The sequence below is a fragment of the Bradysia coprophila genome, unplaced genomic scaffold (assembly GCF_014529535.1).
Source record: "Bradysia coprophila strain Holo2 unplaced genomic scaffold, BU_Bcop_v1 contig_94, whole genome shotgun sequence".
Taxonomy (NCBI): domain Eukaryota; kingdom Metazoa; phylum Arthropoda; class Insecta; order Diptera; family Sciaridae; genus Bradysia; species Bradysia coprophila.
This window is the reverse complement of record NW_023504022.1, coordinates 5,145,481-5,170,453: the sequence shown is the minus strand read 5'-3', so window position 1 is coordinate 5,170,453 and position 24,973 is coordinate 5,145,481. Positions and strand designations below refer to the sequence as shown.

At 37.8% G+C, this 24,973-nt stretch overlaps 2 protein-coding genes and 1 long non-coding RNA gene across 4 annotated transcripts; 1 reads left to right on the top strand and 2 right to left on the bottom strand.

Moving 5' to 3' along the window:
• Window positions 1-4,281: 4,281 nt before the first annotated feature.
• Window positions 4,282-24,086, top strand: LOC119085070. Of its 2 annotated transcripts, XM_037195309.1 has the most exons (8): window positions 4,282-4,550; window positions 4,629-4,880; window positions 4,944-5,202; window positions 5,266-5,378; window positions 5,519-5,847; window positions 7,680-7,690; window positions 9,801-9,806; window positions 24,076-24,086. In XM_037195309.1, exons 1-5 carry the CDS (start codon window positions 4,377-4,379, stop codon window positions 5,813-5,815), a joined length of 1,095 nt encoding a protein of 364 aa, XP_037051204.1. In that variant the 5' UTR covers window positions 4,282-4,376; the 3' UTR covers window positions 5,816-5,847; window positions 7,680-7,690; window positions 9,801-9,806; window positions 24,076-24,086. The 2 variants fall into 2 exon arrangements, with proteins under 2 accessions (XP_037051204.1, XP_037051203.1); XM_037195308.1 differs by lacking the exons at window positions 7,680-7,690; window positions 9,801-9,806; window positions 24,076-24,086 and having other exon boundaries at window positions 4,283-4,550; window positions 5,519-5,943.
• On the bottom strand, window positions 6,762-15,589 carry LOC119085073. The gene is made up of 3 exons (XR_005089225.1): window positions 15,577-15,589; window positions 13,878-13,880; window positions 6,762-7,428 (listed from the first exon to the last, which is right to left on the bottom strand). It is a non-coding gene; the product is annotated as an uncharacterized LOC119085073 (long non-coding RNA).
• On the bottom strand, window positions 14,249-15,286 carry LOC119085071. The gene is made up of 4 exons (XM_037195310.1): window positions 15,152-15,286; window positions 14,921-15,081; window positions 14,651-14,850; window positions 14,249-14,590 (listed from the first exon to the last, which is right to left on the bottom strand). Exons 1-4 carry the CDS (start codon window positions 15,278-15,280, stop codon window positions 14,532-14,534), a joined length of 549 nt encoding a protein of 182 aa, XP_037051205.1. The 5' UTR covers window positions 15,281-15,286; the 3' UTR covers window positions 14,249-14,531.
• Window positions 24,087-24,973: the final 887 nt, after the last annotated feature.

Here is a 24,973-nt window from a genome sequence, read left to right as displayed (position 1 = left end):
GTAACTACGCTGTGTCTTAGTCCTTTTGACATTCTCTTGACTTAATTTGAGTAGCTAAACTAAGAACTAGAATGTTGGATCCGCAGCCATTCCTTAGTGAGCGGGGAACAGATCACAAAGGATTTGGATTAAGAGGAAGGTAGATATTGTCTAACTAGACACTATTTAAATGTAAGATAATTGATATGGAAGAAAGTTGGAGTTGCGACTTGCCAACCTCATGATTGTAGACGTATGGAATGAGTGATTATAGTAAGTTGTTCACGAGAAAAGTAAAGATTCTTCGTCCACCTACCAAAACTACTAATTGAAAGAAAGCTTTCTTGGATCAGCCAGATAATGTTCTACATTCGAACATGCAAAAACGTTTCTAAATTAATTTTTTTACCTTGGTTTATTGATATCGTGAGCTCAACCGTTATTTTAAGCAGAAAAAAAAATGTTTCGGCCCGTGAATCAATAAAGTTAAGGCACAAATAGAAAATGTGGAAAAAAAAACAGAGAAACGAACGAAAAAAATTTTCCCAACTGGAAAACACATCGCGCTGTTATTTAATAAATTAAATGGCGGATAAACTACATTTATGTATCAGAACACGCGGCCGCACCTAAAACCATTTCGCTAATAATGCTTTTTGATGTGTTACATAAACGAAGGTTTGGCCGTCATCATTTTTTTCCAGTTTTTTTTTATATACTTTACGTTGTCTGAAATGGATAGATTCTATTTTGTTTCCATAGCTGGTTGATAATTGTGTAGCTACATGTTTGTGCACAGGAATGGGTCAATTCACCGGAATGAAAATGATTCGGTCGAGTTGGTCAGATGATGGAAAATGAATTCCATGGCCGAATGAACCATAAAGCATTTTTAAGGTGTTGGAGCAGCAGACGTGTTGGAGGTGTACTTAAACCTTTAACCTTTGAATTCCCGTTTTTCCATTTTTTGTCACACAAAAAAATTTAATTTTCATAACGAAAATGATTAACGGACACATGTCGTGTAGTTGCTAAAACAAATGTCCAAAGTTGATATCAATTTAAATGCTCGGGAAAAATAATAAAAAAAATTCTTTGACCACGGAAAATCTAGGTGTGGTAAACGTAACATAAATGCAAGAAAGAAATAGGAAAATATTTTATATAATGAGCGGTTTGAATAGTGAGTGGTTGTTTATGTGTTACCGAAAAATAAATAAATAAATGAACTGGGTGCGGACGAATGAGGGTTTTATTGGATGCTTTATAATTTTATTGTCGAAAGGAAATTCCGTAAGAATAACAATAAAATGGATAAGACTTCCCACTGATAATAGTAATAACCTTCGTTGTGTTACATTTTTAGTAAATAAAAAAGTTCTAATGAAACCACTTTGGTGTACGTTGATTCCGTCTAGGTAATGACAGGTAAACCAAAATCAAGTAAATTTTAACGGATTTTCAAAATCTCTTTTTCATTTGAAAGGTTAGTTACGAATTACGTGAGTAGAAGGGAAATTTCAGTTTCCCAACAAAATGGCCGACAGCCGCCATATTCGATTTTAGTAATAATGAAATAATGAAAAGGGTAATTAAAGATTCGCTGTCGAAAGGGAACTGAATGGTTTAGTTTGGTGTCCTAAAACAAAGGAATACCAAACCATCCGTTGGCATCTTTTACGCTAACCATCAATGAGTGAGAGATAGCTCAATAGGCTTTCAACATTACTGTGAGCAACTTATTTGGGAATTAATATACAGAAAAGTTTAAACGGAAAGATTTGACGATACGCGACACTTCAATGAACAAATAGTTAGGTACACGTACACATACCCAATTCACATGTTCAAAAAAATGAAGTGGAAGATTTGAAATCAATGTTTCGAAAATACTTAGATGAAGTAATAGATTCGACGGCTTAACTGCTCATATGCTTGCACTCTATAAAAGCTTGGAAGTAACAAATGAAATTTTTTCCGATTATTAAGACATGTGAGAAACAGTTTTCAGAAACGGTTAATCATCTGCTACCGACGCCTACCACAATAATAAACGATGAGTTTTGGGCAAAGTTCAATTGATATAGTGAAATGAATTTTCAAACTAATGAACTGCCAGAATTGGTATCTAACAAAATAAGCGAAACTTTAAACAAAAGAAGTAGGAGATTTCAAAGCCACCTTGTGATATGATTGCCGTTCATTCATTTATTTATTTAGTCAAGATTCTAAGAATAGTTGTCAAGGAAATTGATATCACGAGAGCATATCCAATATGGACATCCTAGATATCCAGGATATACCCTCAGAATATCAATTTGATCTAAAACTATTCTCACAAATCGACAAAACGCACCTCCTACATCGTAATGCGCGTGCAGCGCCGAACGAAGATGTTAGAACTACACATAAATTTCTATAAAATCAACTAAACACGAGGCAAGTCAATTAAGATGATTAAATTCTATCTCCTTGAACAGTATTTGAGTGATGTGTACAAATTAAAATTACCAATTTCTAATTAACTTTTTTCATAGTGCAAGATGGTTTTGTTACGAAACCTTCTTGTGTCGCACGACAAACAGATGTACGTACACATAATCTGTTCTAATACATTGCAGAATGAAAAGAGTGTTCTTCTAAACTAATTTCAATTAATTTACCGAGTGGCAAACACTCGTACATTTTCGATCATTGACCGACAACTTAAAAATTGTTGAATTTATGTTCTTTTTACGCGATACGCATACACAAATATTAACATGAAACCATTTCTATAAATAGTAATTGTACTTACACAGTTCACAAACATTTTGGACGTATACTAAAATTCCATATTTACTCTGTGGGTCAGAACGAAAGGTGGAAAATATAAATCGGCCGAAAATATATAAAACAACATCCACGGATAGATGAAGATGTTTATTATCGTGGAAAGAGTCTCAACAATTTGGTTGATTACAATCGTCAAACACTAAGCCTTGGTCAGACGATCGTGTTACTCAAGTAATAATTGTGACGGCAAAAATAAGCGAATGGCGATATCTGATTCGTCCTTGTATGGCATAATGAATGGACGAACAGCTAATCACGTAATGCATTCCTTTCATACTGTTGAAGATACTAAGACCAGAGGAAGTAGCAGACTCAGCCAGAGTGGTATCAACGCACTTCAAGCATGAGTGGTACTCTAAATTGGGTACTGAAACTTAACAGTGTGTAACACATAGCACTGTAAAAACCATTTCAAAATAGTACTCTGTTTGGCAGCTATCGACCATCCATTACTCCTACTCGGGATAAAAATGAAAATTCTCAGTTTGGCCTCGGATCAACAAAATACACACGCAAACTACACTCTTCATATTTTTATCTCAAATCATGTAGAAGACTAAAAATTAAAAAATTGTTGAGCACACAAAGTGGACAAATTTCCATTATCTATCCACCCCCAATCGCACACTGTTGCCTCGATTTCAATTCAATTTTCTCTTCGACCAATTGAAGTTTTATGACTTTGGTTACAACACGACTACATCCAGCAAGACACGTCGGTTGGCATATTAGTTTAGTATGTTGAATATTATTAAATTTGGGAGATCAACGTATTAATTTTAGAAGAACAAACTTCAAATAGAACCAACACAAAATGTCGTTGGATGGCTCGCACGTTCGATTCGAGTAAATTTTTCCAAGAAAGTAATAATATGAAGATAAACCCCTTGAGTTCCTACACCACATTTTTTGACAATATACCTATGGTTGTAGCACACATTTAAACACCACAATATCACCACTAAAATCGATTTGTTTTTTCGCTATTAAATGAAACCTAAATTTCTTTTGTCGCTTTTTGGGTAATTAAACACCAATCGATATACCTACTTGTAACCAGCAATTTTGATACGAATCAACTTAAAATCTAAATTAAAGGTTTGTCAACATAATGAAGTACTCGTAGGACTTGAGTTTGAAATAAGTATTTTCAGCATATTTGATACAAAATCTATTACTTTATTAGTTTTGACATGCATAAAATCCTGTTACAGACGGCAAGCATATGGCCAGTATTATTATCGGGTGTCTATCATTTCCATCGATCAAAGTATTTTCAATCGGTTGATTTCCAATCTTGTACTTCAATATTTTTAACATCGATTTTACTACACAAAGAACCTCAGAGTCTGTCATTACTTTTGTCGTCGTTATCGACAACAGATACCTTTCGTATGGGTGGTACTTCTGCTACAACTGTTTCTAAGCGGAAACCAAGACATTTAAAATAGTGTGAACCATGTGAAAACACACTTCCAACATTAAATTCATTGACACTTCGTCGTTAACGTCAGTCGCACGTTGTGTGAAATCGGTAAAAATTTCAAGTTCAATCAATTAAAATGCCCATCGCTACCAGCGTCTGTGCTGCATCGAATGACAATCGTGAAGATGCAGCAGACATTCCAATTATTGACGTTCAAGAATACATGAATAATGGGAAATTGGCTAAAGAACAATGTAGAAAGGTGGCTGACTCATTGCAACAGCATGGCATTTTGATTGTGAGAGATACGGTAAGTTCAATACATGTGTGGCATACCATCAAGATTGGTTGAGTGAAACATTTTTTTTGTTTTGTTTTCGTTTTGCAGAGAGCTTCCGAAGGGGATAATGCAACATTCCTCGATATGATGGAACGGTATTTCGAACAGACGGATTTCACCACCGATGCACGACCTAATTTGAGTTATCAAGTTGGTGTCACCCCTGAGTTAATAGAACGACCCAGGAATCATTGTCAACGTGCGGCTAAGCTCGAACAGTCCAATCAACCGGTCACTTTATGTCCCCCAGAACTGGATAAGAAAAGCCGTTTCTTCTGGCGCATTGGTCAACGTCCAGAGGTAATGTCATGAATAGTGGAATGTCACTTCGATTGTCTGACTCTCACCGGTTTTCGTTTGTAGAAAACGGAATTCAAGGAGCTGAATGCCGATCCAGTTATTCCGAAAGCGTTTCCCGAATGGTCCGTTGTAATGGATATGTGGGGCAACAAAATGCTTGCCACTTTGCATGAGATCGCTGGCATGGCTGCTGAAGGTTTCGGACTGGAAAAGGATGCATTTCATAAGTTCATGAAAAATGGACCGCATTTGCTCGCTCCAACTGGCTCGAATTTCAATCGATATGGGAAACTTGACACTGTCCTCGCTGGATTTCATTATGGTAATTCCACAGTGACTGTGTGTGATCGGAGACCACTATCGTAACATTCGTTTTCAATTTCAGATTTGAATTTCCTTACGATTCATGGAAAATGCAGATTCCCTGGCCTGTACATTTGGTTGAAAGACGGAAGAAAAATGTTAGTTCGAGTTCCAGACGGATGCCTACTCGTTCAGGTGAGGAAACTGAATTGAAATGATGAACGGATTGCTAGATATAGATTTGATGCGATTTTCTGACTAGCATCGCCTGTCTTGTACACAGCTATCAGAATACGTTTCACGTTCGTTAAACAAACTTTTTGTATTTCATCCAGGCGGGCAAACAAATCGAATATCTCACTGGTGGCTACATTCGCGCTGGTTTTCACGAAGTTGTCGTCACCAATGAAACGTTGAAGACAATCGATCGTCGTGCCTCGAAAAATGAATCTTTGTGGCGTGTTTCATCGACATTATTCGGTCACATCGCTTCCGATTGCGTACTGGAACCATTAGACGCTTTCGCCACCCCCGAATCAAAGAAGACGTATCCTCCAATACTAGCTGGTGACCAAGTCCTTCAAGAATTGAATCATATACAGCTCGGCACCGGTTACACTTTGAACCGTTAAAATCCACCGATTCAAGAACGATTTTACGTTCAGTTGAACATTTACCTCGTCTAGCTTGCAGTATTTTCTTATTTTACTTGTTACACTACATTTACAGCGCAGAAATTATACTTTTATTGTTGAAGTGACTTGTCGTCTTTACATTTCATTACTACAGCTGGAGGCGGCACTCAGTAATTTATAACTCTACATTCCGAAGGCCAAAGAAACCGAAGAATATTTCAAAAAGCCTACGTGCACTTACGCCGCTGTTGCTTAAGTTGTTTCAACAAACTTTCAACTGTTGAACGGCCAAAGTGCGCGAAGGCCCTAATGATTGTTGTGCAGGTCCGGACTGGCCATAGTAGGACTGAGTCGTTAAGGTGGGTTTGACTGTAGCCTTATAGATCGCTTGATGGGCCATCAAGTAGTTATTCCAGCCTTATTGTAGCGGATATTCACAAAACAGTTTTCAAAGGGTTAACTATGGCAGGCATTCTTTCACAAAGGTAACTGTAGACGGTGATGGACAAACGCTATTCGGTAATGTATTTTCACAGCCATAGCTTATATATATGAAATTAAATGCGTCGCACATGTGACTCTGTGGCTCAGTGCGAAAGTTGGAAGCTGGAGATGCGGTGGTCTCGGGATCGAGCCCAGCGCAATTCTTTTTTTTATTTTTTATTTTTTAAATAAATAGACTTGACACCTGCCACTACTTAAGAGTGATGTTCTCAAAATGTGCGTCTCTTCAAGGCCTGCAAGGCTAGCTAAAAAAATTTGTTTTTCAAGTTCTGTCATTTTTATTTTTTGATTTGAATTCCATTTACAACACTATTCTGAAATATTTTGTAAAATATAAAATATTTCATCCAACCCTTTATGATCTTCACCAAAAGTGCCCATAACTCTGGCAGCGTTCGTGCGTCGTGTTGCCATACCTATTCGCTGTTCCAGGTACATTTTTGATCTGTTTTCACCAGTTCGTTCCTGGATCAAATTTCCTAATGTATCGATGAATTGTATTGCTTCGGCACACCATGGGCCTAACGTCTCGACTGCAAACGGTAGGATTATGTAATTTTGCTCCAGTAATTTTTTGTACTTGTTCAATTTAACGCCGGCAGCTTTTGTCGCTACTTTACCGGGTCCATTACATGAAAGATGAATGTAAGACGGCGCCATGGTATCAGAGCATGTAGCATCCCATACCAAATTTTGTCCTTTGCTCCATGGTATAAGTGTTACACCATCAACTCTTTTCCCATCATCTCTGAACATGCCTGGAGGCTCTCGCATTGCAGGAATATTTGATGATTTTAATGACAAGTGAATGATGTTGTTTAACTCCGAATGACATGGTATTCGTCCTGCACTTTTAGAGCAACTGAGTCCATGTAATCCATCCTTGAAAACCATTTTTCCACAAACACATTTGTGACGCGAGCATATATCCAAACTGAAACGTAAAGCTATCGATATTCGAAATGTATTGTTGTCCAACAGAGTGCCTAAATGTTTTGATGGTAGTGCAGCCAACCAGAAATTCGACTCAACCGTCGCTGACGCAAAATATCTTGCTTTGTCCTTGTCTGAATTGAAACGCAAATTGGCCACTTTCTCTGATATGCCTATGTTATCCCACGAACGTTGGCTCGACATGATGTCAGGAATAGAATTGAAACGTGTAAGCCAATCTTCCATTGCCAGAGTGTAATCAGCAACCATTGTCTCATCTGATAATTGTGGATCAATCGATGTGACGAGATTAATTACTGAATGCACCGAGCTGATGAATGACGGCAAACATATTTCTGTAGACTTTCTGATGCCGAGGCCTCCACAACGTGCAGGCAATGAAATTAGTTCCCATTTGTCGCATTTGAACTTTGAGTTACATATCGTTTCGAGCGTTGTTTTAATGTCTTCGTCAATTGAATTTAACAGGTCTCTGTGTTTGAAGTAGCCAGTTGATCTCAACAAATACGTTAACTTGGGTATGGAGAAACAATTTTTCAACAGGAAGGACGCCATATGATGATTCAATGTGCCAATTCGTTCAAACATTATCTTTAATTTACTAAAAAAGTTTTTTCTCAAAATTGTTTCCCTCGATTAATCGCAAGAAAATGATTTTGGGGCTCTTTCGGCAGACCCTTACTTCATGACCTCGATCGTCTGCAACAAAATAAATTTCAGCAAACGTAGTATTACGTTTTACTCGCAATAGTTCAACGAATCGAATGAGATATAACTCAATAATATCCGTGACCCCTTGTCCCAAAGCTGTTCGAAGATTTCGCGATATCACTCTTAATAGTATTATCACTCGTTTCATCTACTAGATTTTCCAATTATTTGACACATTACTCATTTCTTTCGATTACCTTGCTACAGGTGAAATTTGGAAAACTAACCTGCCACAGCTCACAAATCCTAAAAAGACGAAACTTAACCTCTGACCTGACTGGTACCTCATTTTTCTTCAGTGATGCTCTCCACTGAATATCAACCGTACTCTGTAATGTAAGATAAGACTTGTACTAAGCCCACCGAACAAAGGGAACTTAATTGCAATTCGTTGATATTTCCCGAATGGAAGAAAACTCCCCATCTTCATACACGGAACAGTGCACCTTACATTATGTGGTAAAAAAGACACATCAACAGTTTTAAATGTCAGTTTCGAGAATGAAGGGTCTATTATGCTAAATCTTTAGTATCATACAAACATTTGCCAAACCATTATGAGCTCCAATCATATAAATGTCATTTGCATGCAACGTTTAACTTTACGATATGTCCTTTAAATTTATGTTATGCAGGGCGAATATGCCAGTATGTATAAATGGTAGCTATTCAAATTTAAAACATTGAAACCGACTGTGGTGGCTTGATTGAAGCATAATAAGACGCTGATTATTTTTTATGGTAGTTTTATGCCTGGCAAATGTTTACGGTCGGTTTAAGAAATATGTTCTGTTATCCACAATATCATCTGCTATCGACAACGCCGGCAAAAATGTTATAATAATGAGCTCTAGAACGTCTTCGTTTGTAGCACAACGATTGTTAAAACAGTTGAAGTGAAAGATTTTATTTCCCCGGTGTTGACGAAATGCTTTTCTACCAAATTGAATAACAGATTCGATCCTAATGATATGCCTTTTGCCGTCTGTGGAGTGTTAACTGTTTGAATGGAATGGTGTTTTTCACGGTAGAATAACAATGTGATGGATTTCCCAAAGCCGCCACCACCACCACATCATCGCCATTAACCCATTCACCATGCTATCAGATTCGTTCAGCATACAAGTGATAGCACAAACAAAATGATTACTTGGAAAGTAAATTGTTTTCGTCATGGAAAACATTTATGTTATGAGTGAAACAACACAATGCTCGCTCAGCACACAATATTCTATATAAATGTGAATATGACACATGACACATCTATATGTATAAACGAGTCCACACCCAATTATTTTAAATTAGGGGCTCGAACTATACATAAGGTTTGGTTGAGGCGAAAGAGGAAAAAAAAAGAACAACACCACCACAACACCTCATATAACGCGATGAAATCCAAGAATTACAAACGACACAGTTCAAAAATAAATCATTCAGAAACCGTCATCAGTTATCGACAATGACGACAAAAATAAGGTGATGAGCTCTGGCTAGAGTATAGATACAGATTGAAGCTATCTATGTTAACAGTAATCAAAATAGATTGTCCGTCCAGTAAGCTAAGAAAATTCCCCTTTATTTCGAACACTTTAGCTAGCTTTTTTCCAAATTGTTTAGGGTATTTTAATCAGAATACGAACAATCGTCATAAGAGCTGACTTGAAGGAACCATCCTTTCACAAACGGAAATGATATCAGATCAGCAGTTATTAGTCATCCTATCGGATCTATTACTTCATTTTTGATGTAAGTATTTTCAAGAGATCGATTTCAAATTATTTACTTCATTCTTTTGATCATCTTGCTGTTTAAGACATTTGTCAGAGCTTGTCGTTCATACCTGCCTATAATTATAATTGATAATAGATTATGGCGTAGCGTAACAAACTATGTTCAAAATCACTTGTTGCTAATGATCCTATCTGTTCTTGTGTGTTTCAGCACTTGAGTACATATCGTTAGTAATTACCGTCTTTACAGCGGCCTCAAATTTTGCACCTTATCGACTACCTATTTAAAACTGGAAAATTCCAATATTAGAAGAAGTAAGACTTGGAAATAGAGAATCTTTTATCAGTGTTTTCGCTTATAATCTAACTCGTTGTAACCCTTTATATGACGGGAATGTCATCTAATATCAATAGCAACGTAGTAAAAACGGGAAGGTGTGGCTATTAAGGCCTTTATATAGCAAACAATTTATTAGCAGACTTGATAATTATTACTTTAGTCATAAGCTTGTATATGACAGGTTATGAAATGTACAGTTGAACGAAGCTTTATAATGTTTAATCCTGCCCTATCCAAAGCCAGAAGTATTTTCGTAGTTAAATCGAATTGAATTGCGCCCACTGCGTCATATTCTTTTGTATGTAATACTGAATGAACTAAAGGCTTCCATAGTTATAGGTGCATTGACCAAAAAAACAACTTTTCTGGACATCTTGAAACGAAATATTGACAGACAAGCGATCACAGAGTATCCAAAAATGTACGATAATTAACCAAAACAGATTTCGAAAAAAAAAATTAAAAATATTCGGAGAACCGAACTCGCAACCTATGGGTTTCGAGTCCAGCGTCTTAACCACTACACAACCGACGTTCTTGATATAAACGCCACGTGAAACTATTGTGTACGACATTGAAGATTTAAAATTCTGCAGTGCAGAGCATTTTGATCTCGGTGTTGACTGTAAGTGCAATTTGTTGATACGATTACTCGAATGTAATTCACGTTAAAATGCGCATATGTTTCGGTGAACGTCTAATGAAATGTGGCTATCGTCGAATTTAGTGAAATTTAAGCAACACGAGCTCCTCAGTAAAAATTGGTTTGCTTCGCTGTTGAATTTCCACAAAATAAAAACTTGAAAATTCTCATCGATGAACTGTTAGCAGACCCTTTGCAAGAAGCACATTCCATTCGATTTTCTTCAAATTTAGGTACAGTCAGACAGGTCATCAAAAACTCATTTACATTTTGCTTAGTCTATTAGCCATTTCAGAAAGGTTCTTCTCCAATTCATTAATGACACACACGGAAATGTTCAATTTTGCTACTTCGAACCGCCGAATATTTCTGTTTTACCTGAAAAATGTCAGCAATATGCACACCTGCAACGATGATTCACCGTTAGGGCTAAAATATTTGTCTGCGATAATTGTTCACGTTTATGTAGGTGCGAGGTAATGAGGTTGGAAACTATTCAAACTAAATTCAGTCACTGTTTTGTTCGCTACAGCGGAGGTCGTCCAACACTATAAAGAACTATGGACGTGGACCACGTTACATCAAGGTCTGCGAGTCGACTCAGCTCATTATCGCAATGATCAAATTCAAGTAAGTTTTCGTTCAAGAAAAGCGTTTTGCTTCACAGCAATCCGATTAGTTTCTACTGTGAGAAACTGTGAATTTATACGGAAAATGAGTTTAAAATTTGTCCGAAGTGAATAGTTTAAAGTGCAAAATTCCTGTGATCATCTGTCGTGCAGTCTCAATAATTGCAATAACATGAGCCAAAATTCCAACGAGTAAGTTATGTGACTGTTCTTATATTCTGGCACATGGCACGGCCTAGTAATGCACTCACGGCTGTGATAATTTACTGTTCATTCAACGGACAATTTTTGAAATTTCAGAAAAACGTTCAATCCAGAACTTTCTTACATTAAAATGTCTTACGAAGACAATTACACGTTTCATATCGAATGATATTTCGCTTTCACTCTGGTAGTTGTCTCAGTAACGAGCCTTATTATTTCATCTTCATGTTAACCAAACACTACAATAGTCCCAAGCTGTGTACTGTACGGTTTTCAGGTCCTAATTAAAATTAAATGAAACTTTGGATCTTGACGATAAATCGTGGTTCAGATTTTGTTTGACTCCAAACTGAAAATGATTGTCCCCAATGTAAAGTCTATGAAGGTGTTGAATCTTAAGAAGAAAAAAAATTGTCAGGATAATGCGACACGTCTAACAGATTTGTTTTTTTATTATTAATTTCAGATCAGAATGGAGGAGATGTGGAAAAAAAAAATAAAAAAAAATAAAATAAAAAAGGTGGTCTCGGTGATACTGGTTTGTAGAGTTCGTTTGCTTAGTCACTGGTTTTTTTGTGTGTCCATAGTATTTAACTTGCAGGTGTCCTACTATGGCGCGTAATGCTAATGTGATTATATCACTATCTTACTTTGCATCCGAACTCTGATACCCAATATCCCTTTTCAACCAACCTTCCCACGAGATTCGAACCCGCTTTCGTTTTTGGCTTGCGGTCTGAACATCGATCTCGTGTATTACCACTGCGCCACGGTGGTTGTGATGAAGCATCGTCTAATCGTTAACTTGAAATAATTTACCAACACACACGTGACTTTCACCGAACAAATGGACGTTACACATGAGGCTGCATGCAAAACTGGTTTTCAACGAAGTGGACAGTACACACACACATGCAAACGAAGATATTCTACACGAAGATATTCTGCGATTGGCCGGTTAAGGGTAATTGTTCTGGAGAAAGTTATGACGTACACATCAAGATGGATATAATGTCTACGAAAAAATAAGTCTTCATGGCGCAGTGGTCAACTGTAAAACTCCGTGTTCGAACCTCGTCTGGAACAATTTTTTTTTTTCGAAAAATAAAACTTTTTTTTACCGAAATGTATTTGATTTGCAATGTGTATTATAACCTGAACCAGGCAGAAAGCGCGAAGTCAGTATAGTCATGGACTCTGTTAACTCTATTGCTGTGATAGTTCAAAACTTTTTAAATAACAAGGCGGCTTGCCTCTGTAATACAATCGGTTATATTATGGATTCGTTGTCGTAGAAGAAGGCTGATTCTGATAAATGTACACTGCCGAAAACGTTTTGAAACGAAAACGTTAATCTACAACGTCTGTCACAATAGTACATGCAAAAAATACACATATTGATTGCCTGGAGACAAAGGTGTTTTCAATTCTTTCGCGTGAATGTGTAACACACACTGTGGATACCGTTGGCGCACTCAAATAAAAATGATTCTCCGTCCCAAACGTAGAAAAAGAAGACAAGACCAATGGTTCACGTATCTGTACGCATGAAAACTTTTAATTTATTAAAAAAAGAAGTTCTGGATTTGAACCGGGCACGACCGACACTTCAGTCTTAGACACATCCACTGAGCTAACCAAACGGTTAGTGAAGTTGTACTGAATTTAGAACATCTTCCAAAGTTACTGCGTGATGTAAAGTGTTGAGAGGCATGCAAATTCAATCCTCTGGGCACTTTATTTTGCCATTTCTAAGTTATTAACACATTCCACACATCTCTATTGTTTCATCATTTATTTCTTTAAGTCCATATTCTAGAAATTGAGCAGGTTTCATTGCTGACTGGACTGTTATGTTCACAGAATCGGTTCAATTGCTTTAGCATATTTCAATAGAAGTTATAATTCGATGGAGATATCGATCTGTTAACCTAGCCCAATCGATCACACAGTTCATATTTCATTACAGTTAAAATGTCGCATCGCTCTTTAAATTCTATATTACACGTGACACAAACTTTCTAGAATTCGAATTTTCCCTATTCTGGAACGTCCGACCAAGTTGCGTGATCACCACGCGTAGACTTGATAACGTTCGTAGTATTTTTCATTTAACTGACGGTAGATGCTCTGCCGGTGGTCCACCAGAGAGATGGACAAATGTGATCAAAGAAATAGCAGGCTCAAAATGGCAATAAGAGGCAATAGACCGTTCGAAATGGAATGAAATTGGGGAGGCCTACATCCAGGCTGAAAAAGAAGAAGAAGATGCGAATGAACGAGGTGTGAATAGCCTGTTCTTCACTACACTTTGTAGAAGGATGAAATCAGTAGGAACAAAAACTAACTCCTTCCTAACCCGACCTAACTCCTTCCTTATACAAAACAGCAAGCTTTAGGAAAAACGGAGAATTCTAGAAAAAACGGCGAGATCCAGGAGAAGAAGCGAGTTTTACAAAAAAAAGTGTCCGATTTCAAAACGGCGAGAAGATACGGCGAATTTAGATGAAACAGCGACTTTCGACAAACGGGTTCAAAATTCACAGTTTCTTCTGAAACTCGCCGTTTCTTCTAAAATTCGCCTCTGTAGCCGTATCTCAAGTGAGTGAGCCAGCTGAAAAACAGCTGATGCTGATCTCATGTCTAAATTTCACTGACGCCCACTGTAGTCTAATTGGCAATGGAAAAAAAGGAAAAATCGTTTTCGTCCGGTTCAAATATCTCAATTTAATAATTCATTCGGTTTTGATGCAGCCATAACAGACAGTCAACTGAATTACCGCTGCACATGGCTCGTTTTTCGAAGTAGGCAATTTGCTTCTGTAAAATTGGTTCGCATTTTTGGACGCTAAGCAGGACGCAGTTGAAACGATTCGCGATTTTCTTTAGATTCGGATCGGATACAGTAACGCCGACTCCTTCCACCACAACTGCACCAGTTGGTCCAGGTTTCCATCGGCGTTTGCATTGTAGCTGTTGAACTCCATGTCAAATCGATCTATGCATTGTTGGGTGTCGCCTTCTGTTCCTTGTTGCTGAAGAAAAACTTGAGTCCAACTGAAAGCGTGAATTGGTCAGTGAAGTGGTAAAACTTAAGTCGCAAAATTCCCGTCTCACCTGACTTTTGTTTGTTGACTGGTGAGGACACTGCGACTGATTTTTCCTTTTTGATGAACAACGGATCCCGAACATCGGGATCGGCATCGTTCAATTTCTTCAGTGCACATTTAATCGTAGCCACGTCTTCCGCACTTTGTAAACTCTGAAAACGGGGATCCAGAAACGATGATTGCATCAGGAAACTGGACGCCGGGGATCTGTTCATGAAAAGGTTCACTAGTCGCGACGTTCATTGTTCACCGAATGTTTCGTAGCTGGGGGTCATACTGTGTGTTTTTCAGCTCTTTGTGGATGATTGCATTGAACTCATTCTCCAAGTCCGTTGCACCGTCATTCAGTGTAAAATGCAGGTGTAAGAGCTGAGAAGTCAATGGTCGTATCAAGGAGGCCATCGTGATCTGTTCCATGGACATGGTTTCTAACGTCAGCTGTAAATCGAGAGGGGGTTTCGTTTATCGCAATTCCGAATAGTAAGACAATTATTAACCGGTCGTCTACCTTCAGCGGCGTCAGACAGTCAATGACCGTTTTCACTTCGATTATCAATTGAGCAGCGTCGCCTTCGGTTTTGTCGCTGTTTTTCACAAGAAAATCGAAAATGAATTCGAAAAAGTTCATTTTAGTCATCCAGTCGAACGTCTATCGCTTTGGCGAAAATATCCTCCGTTTTCATGTTTGACAGACATTTGGTGGCAGCATTGGCTATTGTGGTGAGGAAGCAAGGGACGACTGGGATTTCTGAAGGGGGGAAAATTTAAATTCCTGATGGACCGAAGCACAGTCGGTGGAAATGCAGTCAAAGTGATGTAAGGTAAGGTATTCTCATTCTACTCCCTTAGGGTCAGTCGGTACTGCGCAAACATATTTTAGCTGTGAGCTGTAGTAACCACGTGGCGCTGAGTACGCTGTTCTGTACATTCTACTTTGATTGCATTCTTCTCACATCAAATTTCTTACGAAGATTTTCCAGAAAAATTTTCAGTGCCTCCTCTTCGTTGATGTCGAAATCAGCTACTGCCGCAACGCAGTTTTCCATCGTCAACATGTTGAAATGTTGTTTCCAGTCGCTAACATAGCTGGAATCCACAACATTCAATACAACCGTATTGACTTGATCGTCATCGGTCACATAGTTGACATGGGTTGTAATGAATGTCAATTCCTCCTTGTTGCACCACTTCTCGAATCCGATCGAAAAGAACTTGTCGCCTATGTCCGTCTTAAGGCCTTGACTAAGCCGCTCATAGTCGGTTTGGTACAGTCTCTGTATCTCAATCGCTTTTGCGTTGGGAATTTGTACTCGACTGCCGCATAGCGACGTGACAAAATTTATGAAACCGGGACCCTCGCTTATTGTAATGGGTAACAGATCGTCAACAATCAACGAAATAAGCGATGATTCAATGTTGAGCGTTTCGCTGTGTTTCCGTTTCAGTGTCTTTACATTATTAATGTTGGAGTTGTTGGTGGCGTTGGAGACGGTGGCCCTTAGTACTGACGTATCTTCATCAAAATTATTCAAATCGTCCGTTGCCAAATACTCGATTTGATACTCGTCATTCACATCCTGATAGTCGTCTGCATCCACATCATCGGCCAGTATTTCAATCAAATCATCCGGATTCGGAATTATATCGCCTGTTGCCTGTTTTACGCTGTACACTTGTTTCAGTTCGCTGACGAGTGTAAATGAATTTCATTGTCTTTGTGGGGGGAGTGTGTGTGGAATCCATTTGTTCCGGATGTTTCGTCCGGAGATGTGACTTGAGGTTGGAAGTGTTTTTGTTGTAGGACAAGGCTAGGCCGCAGATGCTACAGATGACGCTACGTCGCGTGATTATTGAACTTGAATCATCAGCTGGAAAACCGAAAAATTTCCAATATGTGCTACGCATAGACGCATAGGCCGAATTATTTTCGAATAGTTGTACATTTCCTGTTCGTTAACTTCTTCAATTACATTCATTTTATAAACATTTGAATATCAACACGGAATGCACTTTCGATAATATCGTATCGAACCCCGCATCAAAATCAATCGATTACGATATTCAACACTGCCGATTTTTCGCTAACGGTTCCGGTTGATGCCTATGACTGGGTCAATTATGGTAACGATTGATTTTGTAGAGTTTTATGGAATTTTTGATGTTTAGTCGAGCACACGTGAGAGTTATTCTCTTTTTCTGTTTTGGAACTTAATTTACTTCACGTCAACATTTTGCACCCAAACTGGGACTTTTCCATCATTTTGATCGAACTGCAATAAAGCGAATTTTTAGGAGAATGTTCACTCATGCAATCGAACAAATTTAAATTTTAAGCGGTTTGTTTAGGCGTGGTTGAGCACAGTTTTGTTACCAAGATTCTGAATCATATCCTTTCAGCTTCGGTTACAGCCATAGAGCGTTCCATTTCGGAAATAGTTCACTTTTATGCCGTGGGACACCATACAAAAAATGAGTTACGTGTTCACTTTCTGAATTTTTTATATGGCGAGGCCGTGGGACAAACTTATATTTTTAAAAACCATTTCCGACTAAAGAGAAACACAATTTACGAAATAAAAATTATTTTGTTCTTTACACGGACGTTTTTCTACATTTTCTACCGTTTTTAGTTCCAAATTATTATTGTTCCTTTGCTCTCCGGGTAGGATGCACATAAATAGCCTAATTAATGTACACATAATGGTCGAAACACCCAATTATTCGGTCAGTCTGTACAAGGAAGATTCAAGTTACTTCTGACGAAACACCCAATTGTTAGGCGAACTTTTACACGGAAAAAAGGACTGTCTCATTATCCTTCACCCTTCACTTCACCTTTCACCAAAGTGATAACGTCCATGATGGATTTAATCATTCACAAAAGGGATATTATATTCGACCGATAAATTAATTCAATACTACCGATAAAAAGTAATAAATGACCGATAAATATGGTACCGATAGAAAATAATAAATGACCGATAGGAAATCCACAAGTACTGATAAAAATATTCAAAACTACCGATACTTTTTTACCGATAAAAAGTACTAAAATACCGATAAGTTGATAACTTTATCGATCGTTAATCACTTTTTATCGGTAGTCTATTATTTTCTATCGATCATTCATTATATTCTATCGGTAGTTTATTATTTGTTATCGGTAGTCTTAGTATTATATTCCATCGGTAATTTATTATTTTTTATCGGTACCTCCGTTTTTTCTATCGGTATTTCGCCAGGATTTTTCGAATCATTAAAGTCAATGTAACCGCGCCCATTCATGTAAGTTGGCAGGGTTTTAAGTCAAGTGCGATTCGGGAAGTTCAATTTTTTCGTTATATGTATCAGTTGACGAGATCATTTTTACCGGAAATGATCAAACGTCGGCGTGGTCATATTGTCGGAATAGCCTCAATGTGCGGTACACTTTGAGTACGAATTTTGATTAGCGAATTTTTTTTTCTCAAAACTATTGCAGCTGTACATCCGGTGGGTGGTGCAGTCATTTACTCGACGACCAAAGGGGCCATATTTAATTTTATAGTTGGCCTCAACGAAGAATTACGTCAAGAAGGAAACGACTGCATCAACTGTACATCGATTCTGCCGCACATGGCCGCAACGCGAAAGGCCATTATTGATGCTGCACACGTTCGACTTCCGATTGTATCACCCACATACGTAGCCAGAGTAGCTATCGATGCAATACTTCGGAACGAGTTGATGGTCTCCGCATCGAGAATATATTTGTGGTTGAGTCAATTGATGACTTTACTACCATGTTCCGTTCAAATGTTGATTAGAGATGTGGTGATGAAAGAGAAAGGGATGAAATTGCTGTCAGAAAACAATAAACGGAAATATAGACGACTTGGTCTATTATTTCACAGTTTTTAGCCCCGTACGAAGTACGAAGGGGCTTATAGGATTACGATGCCGTGTGTAATTGATGGAATTCGAAGCAGACGGTAAGGGCAAAGTGTTTGCCTATGTTCATAGATAACGAATCCGCAATAAAAATTTTGTCTGTCCGTCTGTCCGTATGTCCGTCTGTCACGTCGATATCTTGAGTAAATCAAATCCGATTTAAAAATTTTTTTTTTCCCTGAAAGGTAGTTGAAATAGTGAGGCTAAGTTCGAAGATGGGCGATTTTGGGTCGACCCCTCCAGAGCTGGGGCTTTAACGTTTTCCAAAGATTTCTCTGGCCATTTAAAGGCTACACTTGTAAGTGATACATCAAATGAAAGGTATTTACAATACCTATCCACAAAAAAAAAGTTTATGGAAATTGGATGACCGACTCGTGAGTTAGATCCCTTGGTGTGAACTAGGTACAGGGCGGCAAGCCGTTTTTGCTTGTAGGTTAGTCATATTTGAACGGATTTAGATGGATTTTTATTTATTAGATAGGTATTGACCGTACCAATCAGGGAAAAAAAAGTTTATGAAATTCGGTTTACCGGAGCGTGAGCTAGGTCTCTTGGAGTGAGCTTATATGTGGCTACTCGGTCGTACAGTGAAGGTGGTGTTTTTTTGTTAATATCTCGAGTAAACTTTGACCGAATTTCAATTTTTTTTTGTTTGAAAGGTACTAACGAATGTAAAGCAGCCGTACTACTTTCCACCTCCTAACAAAATGGCCGTCGGCCGCCATTTTGGATTTTTGTAAAATCAATATAAATAGGTGAAAATGATAATTCCAAAATCACTGATCAGTGGGAAGTGTAGTTTGTGTTACTTTTGAAAGGAACGTCGTACGGGGCTTCGTAATTGCGCTATGCGCAATTTTTAAGACGTACACATTGCATAAGAATTTTACGACGTTTACGGGCCCAATAGGCTTACGGTAAGAGTAGGGCGACGGACGAAGTAGGGTCACGTGCGCAATAGATGTACGGGTTTGTACGGGGCTCAGTCGCAGCAAACGCTCCGACTGTTCTGACGGCTCGTTTTCTTGTTCCTTTGACATTGGTGTCACGGTCGATTTTCTTTGTCAGTCTGTCTCACGGCTCTATCTACTCATCATAAAATCGAACAATGAACATCTTGGACAAAATTGTGTTTATGTTTTGATCGTTCATGTGGTTGCTCACACGAATCGCGACATTAACTAAAGCACTCTAAGAGTACGCCTACAAATAATAATTTTTGGTTGAAAAACACGATATTAAAATGAATTAAATCAATTTCAACCACAACTAGTAAATTGTTTGCACGAAAAATGCATGTCAGTTCGGTCAATAAATAATTGAAGGAAAAGATTTGCGCCAACATTTCAAAATAATTTCCAAAAAAAAACGTTACGTACCACAATTACCATAAAGTATAGTTTCCACTTAAAAAGAGCACTCCGTTTCAAGGCTGTATACTTTGGGGAGGACACGCAGATCGCCGGATCGCCAGATCGGCGTGGTGAATTTTTTGTATGAAACGTGGTGTGTAACCCGCGTATCTGCATCTGCGTGACCTCCCCAAAGTATACAGCCTTGCTCCGTTTAGCCTCCGTTTACATGACAGTTGTAAAATATAACAAAGGAACTGTCACGTAAACGGAGTAAAAAATTGAAATAAATTCAATTTCCACTCCGTTTGCGTGACAGTTCTTTTGTTCTATTTTACAACTGTCATGTAAACGGAGGCTAAACGGAGTGCTATTTTTAAGTGGAAACTACACTTAAGAGAATGTAAAAGAAACCATTCAAGGAGTGTACGAAATTTGTAAAATAGAGGGAGTGACGCGACGGTCAGATTCGAACATCCTTGGTGACATTAATGTCCATCAACACAACAGCTAAATTTTTTTGCATATTGATAAAAGTGTTACGGTTGTGTCAATTTAGACGCTCTTCGTTTGTATAAAAATGTTTTTGTTTGAAATTTTTAATTTCTGTGTGTACTTGTTCATCGGCGTCGTCCTATGGTTGTTTTCGTTCGTGTTCGGTGGTAAGTACACACAAACAACAAGCATATCACCACAATAATATTATCGGATCTATTAGTTCTTCCAATCAAAGTATTTTCGAAAAATCAATTTAAAATCTTTTACTTCAATTATTTGAACATGAATTTCTACGGAATTGGTTATTCCTTTTAACCACGTCTACGGACAGGTCCTCAATATAACGCACATATTGAATTCTATACTGAAATAAAAGAAATTGAATAAATCAAAAGAAGTAACAGATTCGCGGAACACTGATCGTGATGTGCTTTCCGTCGCCAATTACATGGTTACTTACGTTACATTCTCAGAATTTTTTAAAATTCAGAAGAATTTCACCAGAAATCTTTTGTTCTTTTGTAAAATTCTGTTTAATTTTACAAAATTCTAAGAATGTAACGTAAGTAACCATGGAACTGGCCAACGTTGAAAGGTTAAATGGCAGGAAGATTGATAATTTTGTGAATAAATTTCTGATTCACGGGTGTATATTGTCAATTGTGTAGCCAACAACAACAATGGACAAAGATTGACTGCCCTTGAGCAAATACTGACTGCAATGGAAGCAAGGATGAATCGGATGGAGCAGATGTTGCGCGACATAAAGGCAGCGGTAGGCGACCCACAATTTGTTTCAACGAGGAGGTACACACTCAGACGATTTTATCTAACATTTTGTGTTCGTTGTGTGTATGACTCTTCGTTTTTTATGTTTCTGTGTTCGAAAAATCATCAAATACTTGAACAACCCATCCCTTTTATATTTGCAGATAGACAAAACCAAAGAAAATTTGATGGAACGAGGCTGTGACGATAAATTGTGATGTTTTGATTAAGTTTTTATAAATAAAATAAGCCGCCCAGAATAACTCCAAATTTTGTTGTTAATCTTGCACCGTCCTTCCACACAGCGCAGATCAGTCCGAGCGATGCAAACCACAAATGGCTGTGTCGGAACGTTCTCACCATCAACACATCAAAGACCTGCTATATGACGTTCGGGAAAGCACGGCTACTTGCTGATCTAAACATCAATACACTATAGACGGAGAGGCGATCAAGCGTGTTAGCACGTTCAAATACCTTGGTCTGGTACTTGTTTAAGCAACACATTGAACACGTTAAGAGGAAAATACGTCCCTTCATCCCGCTTGTGTGGCGTAAAGCGAAACTCATCCCTCTGAGCAAGCGTAAACAACTCTACTTTGCCTACGTTGAAAGTCACATCTCATACATGCTGCCTATATACAGCGTGGGATCCAAGAGGAAATTGCAACAATTGCAGAGAATACAAAATCGATGTATTAAGGCTCTGTACCACCTACATCGCTTCACATCAACGACCTTCTTATACTCAACAACTTAGACTAATCATACCTAGACAGGAATTACGTATGGCGAAAAGTGTCGATACAGATAAGAGGAGGAAGAAGAAGAGGTATAATTACTCTGAGCTCAACAGGTATACTTCCGATTGAGAAACTGGCAGCTGTTGAACGGATCACCTACGTCCACAAAGTCGTCAATTCGCTTACCAAAAACAACTTCGACATTCGGTTTAACCATGAGATCCATTCACACCGCACTCGTCAAGCGAACCAGTTACACTGCCCAGACAAACATCCAGTCGACTGAGTATAATAAATTTTGTGGTGACCTCCGGCATTTAATGTGCGTTAAGACTTTTAAAGCTAGGCTCAAGGCTGCGGTCATGAAAGGCTCACAAGTTCAATGTGATATCGCCTTACGTTTTTCTTAACTGATTTGAGTTGACTGGTTTACCGTTGTGATATCTTTTTTCCGTGATATCTTTATAGTTTTTTGGCCGATGCTAATGGCACGCGCGTGCGAATAGTGTATAATAGACTATTCGAACGCGCGTGCGATTAGTGTATCATAGGCTATTCGCACGCGCGTGCGATTAGTGTTTAAGAGACTATTCGCACGCGCCCTAATCTTTGGCTAGTCAGAAAGTATTAGAATTTTAGTTTATTTTGCATATACAATGTGTTGTAGCACAGCTCTGCTACTAGCATGAACAGTGTTCATTGAACACTCATTCTTCCAACGACAAAAAGCCTTCAAATTTTCAAAGATATCTATTGCTTGTGTTCAACGCACTCCAAGCTAAAGTGATCATAGTGGTCTGCTGCAGAAAGTACTCTATTTTACATGAAAATATTTTTCCGGTGTTTTTTAGTTGGGTGACATATTGTGACGTTTCAGTACCCTATTCAGAGTACGACTCATGCTTGAAGTGCGTTGATGTGTTTTTATTTACACTCCAAATATTTCTTATTTTCATTCTAGTAGCAGAGTTGTGGTTGTAGTCGCACGTTAAAACTTTTTTTTTCGAATAATTGTCCCTATGAATCAGTCACAGATGGTGCAAAGTTCGGAGCAATTCTGAATATGTAGTATTCAGTTATATTTGGCATTACCTGAGTAGGGGGAAACCTTACGTGGTTGTACAGAGATCCGAAATCAACGAGAAAATAGTTCCTTCTGTAATGTTTGTCACCGATCTAACTTGAGTAAATCGATTCAGATTTTGATAAACTGTTTTGCTCCCGTTTCGTAATCGTAAAATTAGAGCTATTATAGGGGACTGGTTTTTCGCATATAAATCTTCGGAGCTATGCAACCAATGGCATCGTTAGGCACAGCTTACGAAATCTATACCTAACAGGGGAAAAAATTGTCAATATCGGATGATGGGATCGGAAGTTAGGGTTACTTTTTTTTGCTTCTATCTTGTGTAAATTTCATCTGATTTTCGTGAATTTTTTTATTTTAGTTTAAAAGGTATGTATAACTGTAAAGCAAAGGTATTGTTTTTAGAGCACTAATAAAATAGCTGCTTATTGGATTTTAGTGTTTTTGCCCACTTCTTTGAGTCATTTTCAAGCGATTTTCATTAATTATTTAGAGATGCAGTTTTACAGTGTAATATTGTAATATGATTGAAGCTTTGAAACTGATAGTTGTTTCATACGGGTCGACGTAGCTTATGTTTTTGTAAAAGTAGTTACTAGGTGACTTTGTTTTCTTTTGTAGAAGGAATCAGTAGTTGTATCACGGTCATTTTGTAAAAGGAGTCACTAGATGACTTAGCTTTATTATGTAAAACGGATCAGTAATTGTGTCTCAGTCATATTGTGAAAGGAGTTACTTTTGACTTTGGTTTATTTTGTAAAGGGAATCACTAAGTGACTTCGTTCTCTTTTGTAGGAGGAATCAGTGGCTGTGTCTCGGTCATTTTGTAAAAGGAGTCACTAGATGACTTCGTTTTATTTTGTAAAAGGGATTAGTAGTTGTGTCTTAGACATATTGTAAACGAAGTCACTGTTGACTTCGTTTCGTTTTGTAAAAGGAATCATTAGGTGACTTCATTGTTTTTTGTGGGGGAATCATTAGTTGTAACTCGGTCATTTTGTAAAAGGAGTCACTAGATGACGTCGTTTTATTTTGTAGAAGGGATCAGTAGTTATACCTCGGTCATTTTGTAAAAGGAATCACTAGTTGACTTCGTTTTGTTTTGAGAGCGCGTGCGATTAGTTCATTATACACTAATCGCACGCGCGTGCGAATAGTCTATTAAACACTAATCGCACGCGCGTGCGAATAGTCACTTCGTAGTTTTATGGTCGTTTTGAAGTTTAACTTTATTTGTCTTTTTTGACGAATCTCTCTAAAAGAATCTACCTGTTGAATCAAGATTATTTGTTTTTTTACTTTTACTTTTGATTGTACTTTTTGCATGAATTATGGGTCGTATCCCACGCACGCTTGTATAAGGGATGATAATAAACCGATTTATTTCAACAACAAAAAAAATCATTTCCAGCATTTGTCCCATTTGTCGTTGATAAGTAATGTTCTGTTGTATTACGATCGGTAGAACACGTAGATGAAAATTGGAAAAGGGGTCGATGCTCGTTTAGTGATTTGAGATAGATTCAAATTAGTGGACACACATCCTGGAAATGAAGCTGCGAATACGCGATAATGGAAAATGACGTCGTTGTGCATTTTTATCTATTTCAAGTTTTTATTCAATAATTTGTTTCGCTATTTACAACTTAATTTCATAATTTTTGTTTGTTTTTTTTATTTAAAAAATATTTTCTTTGTATTTCTCTGGTTGTTTTTGTTTTGTTTTTCTTTTCATTTTCATTTCTCAATTTTACTTTACATTTTTCTTCAATGTTACTTTATAGTCGTTTTCTTACACAAGTAGCTAAGATATTATTTTCGTAGTACCAAAATTACAGTTAGTCGAAACGTCTTACCGACATCGACTGCAATATAGCAGCTGGTTCGCTTCACAGCTGATTCATTTTTCGATTGTACGCTTGTGATACCGAGTACAACCGGATAAAATC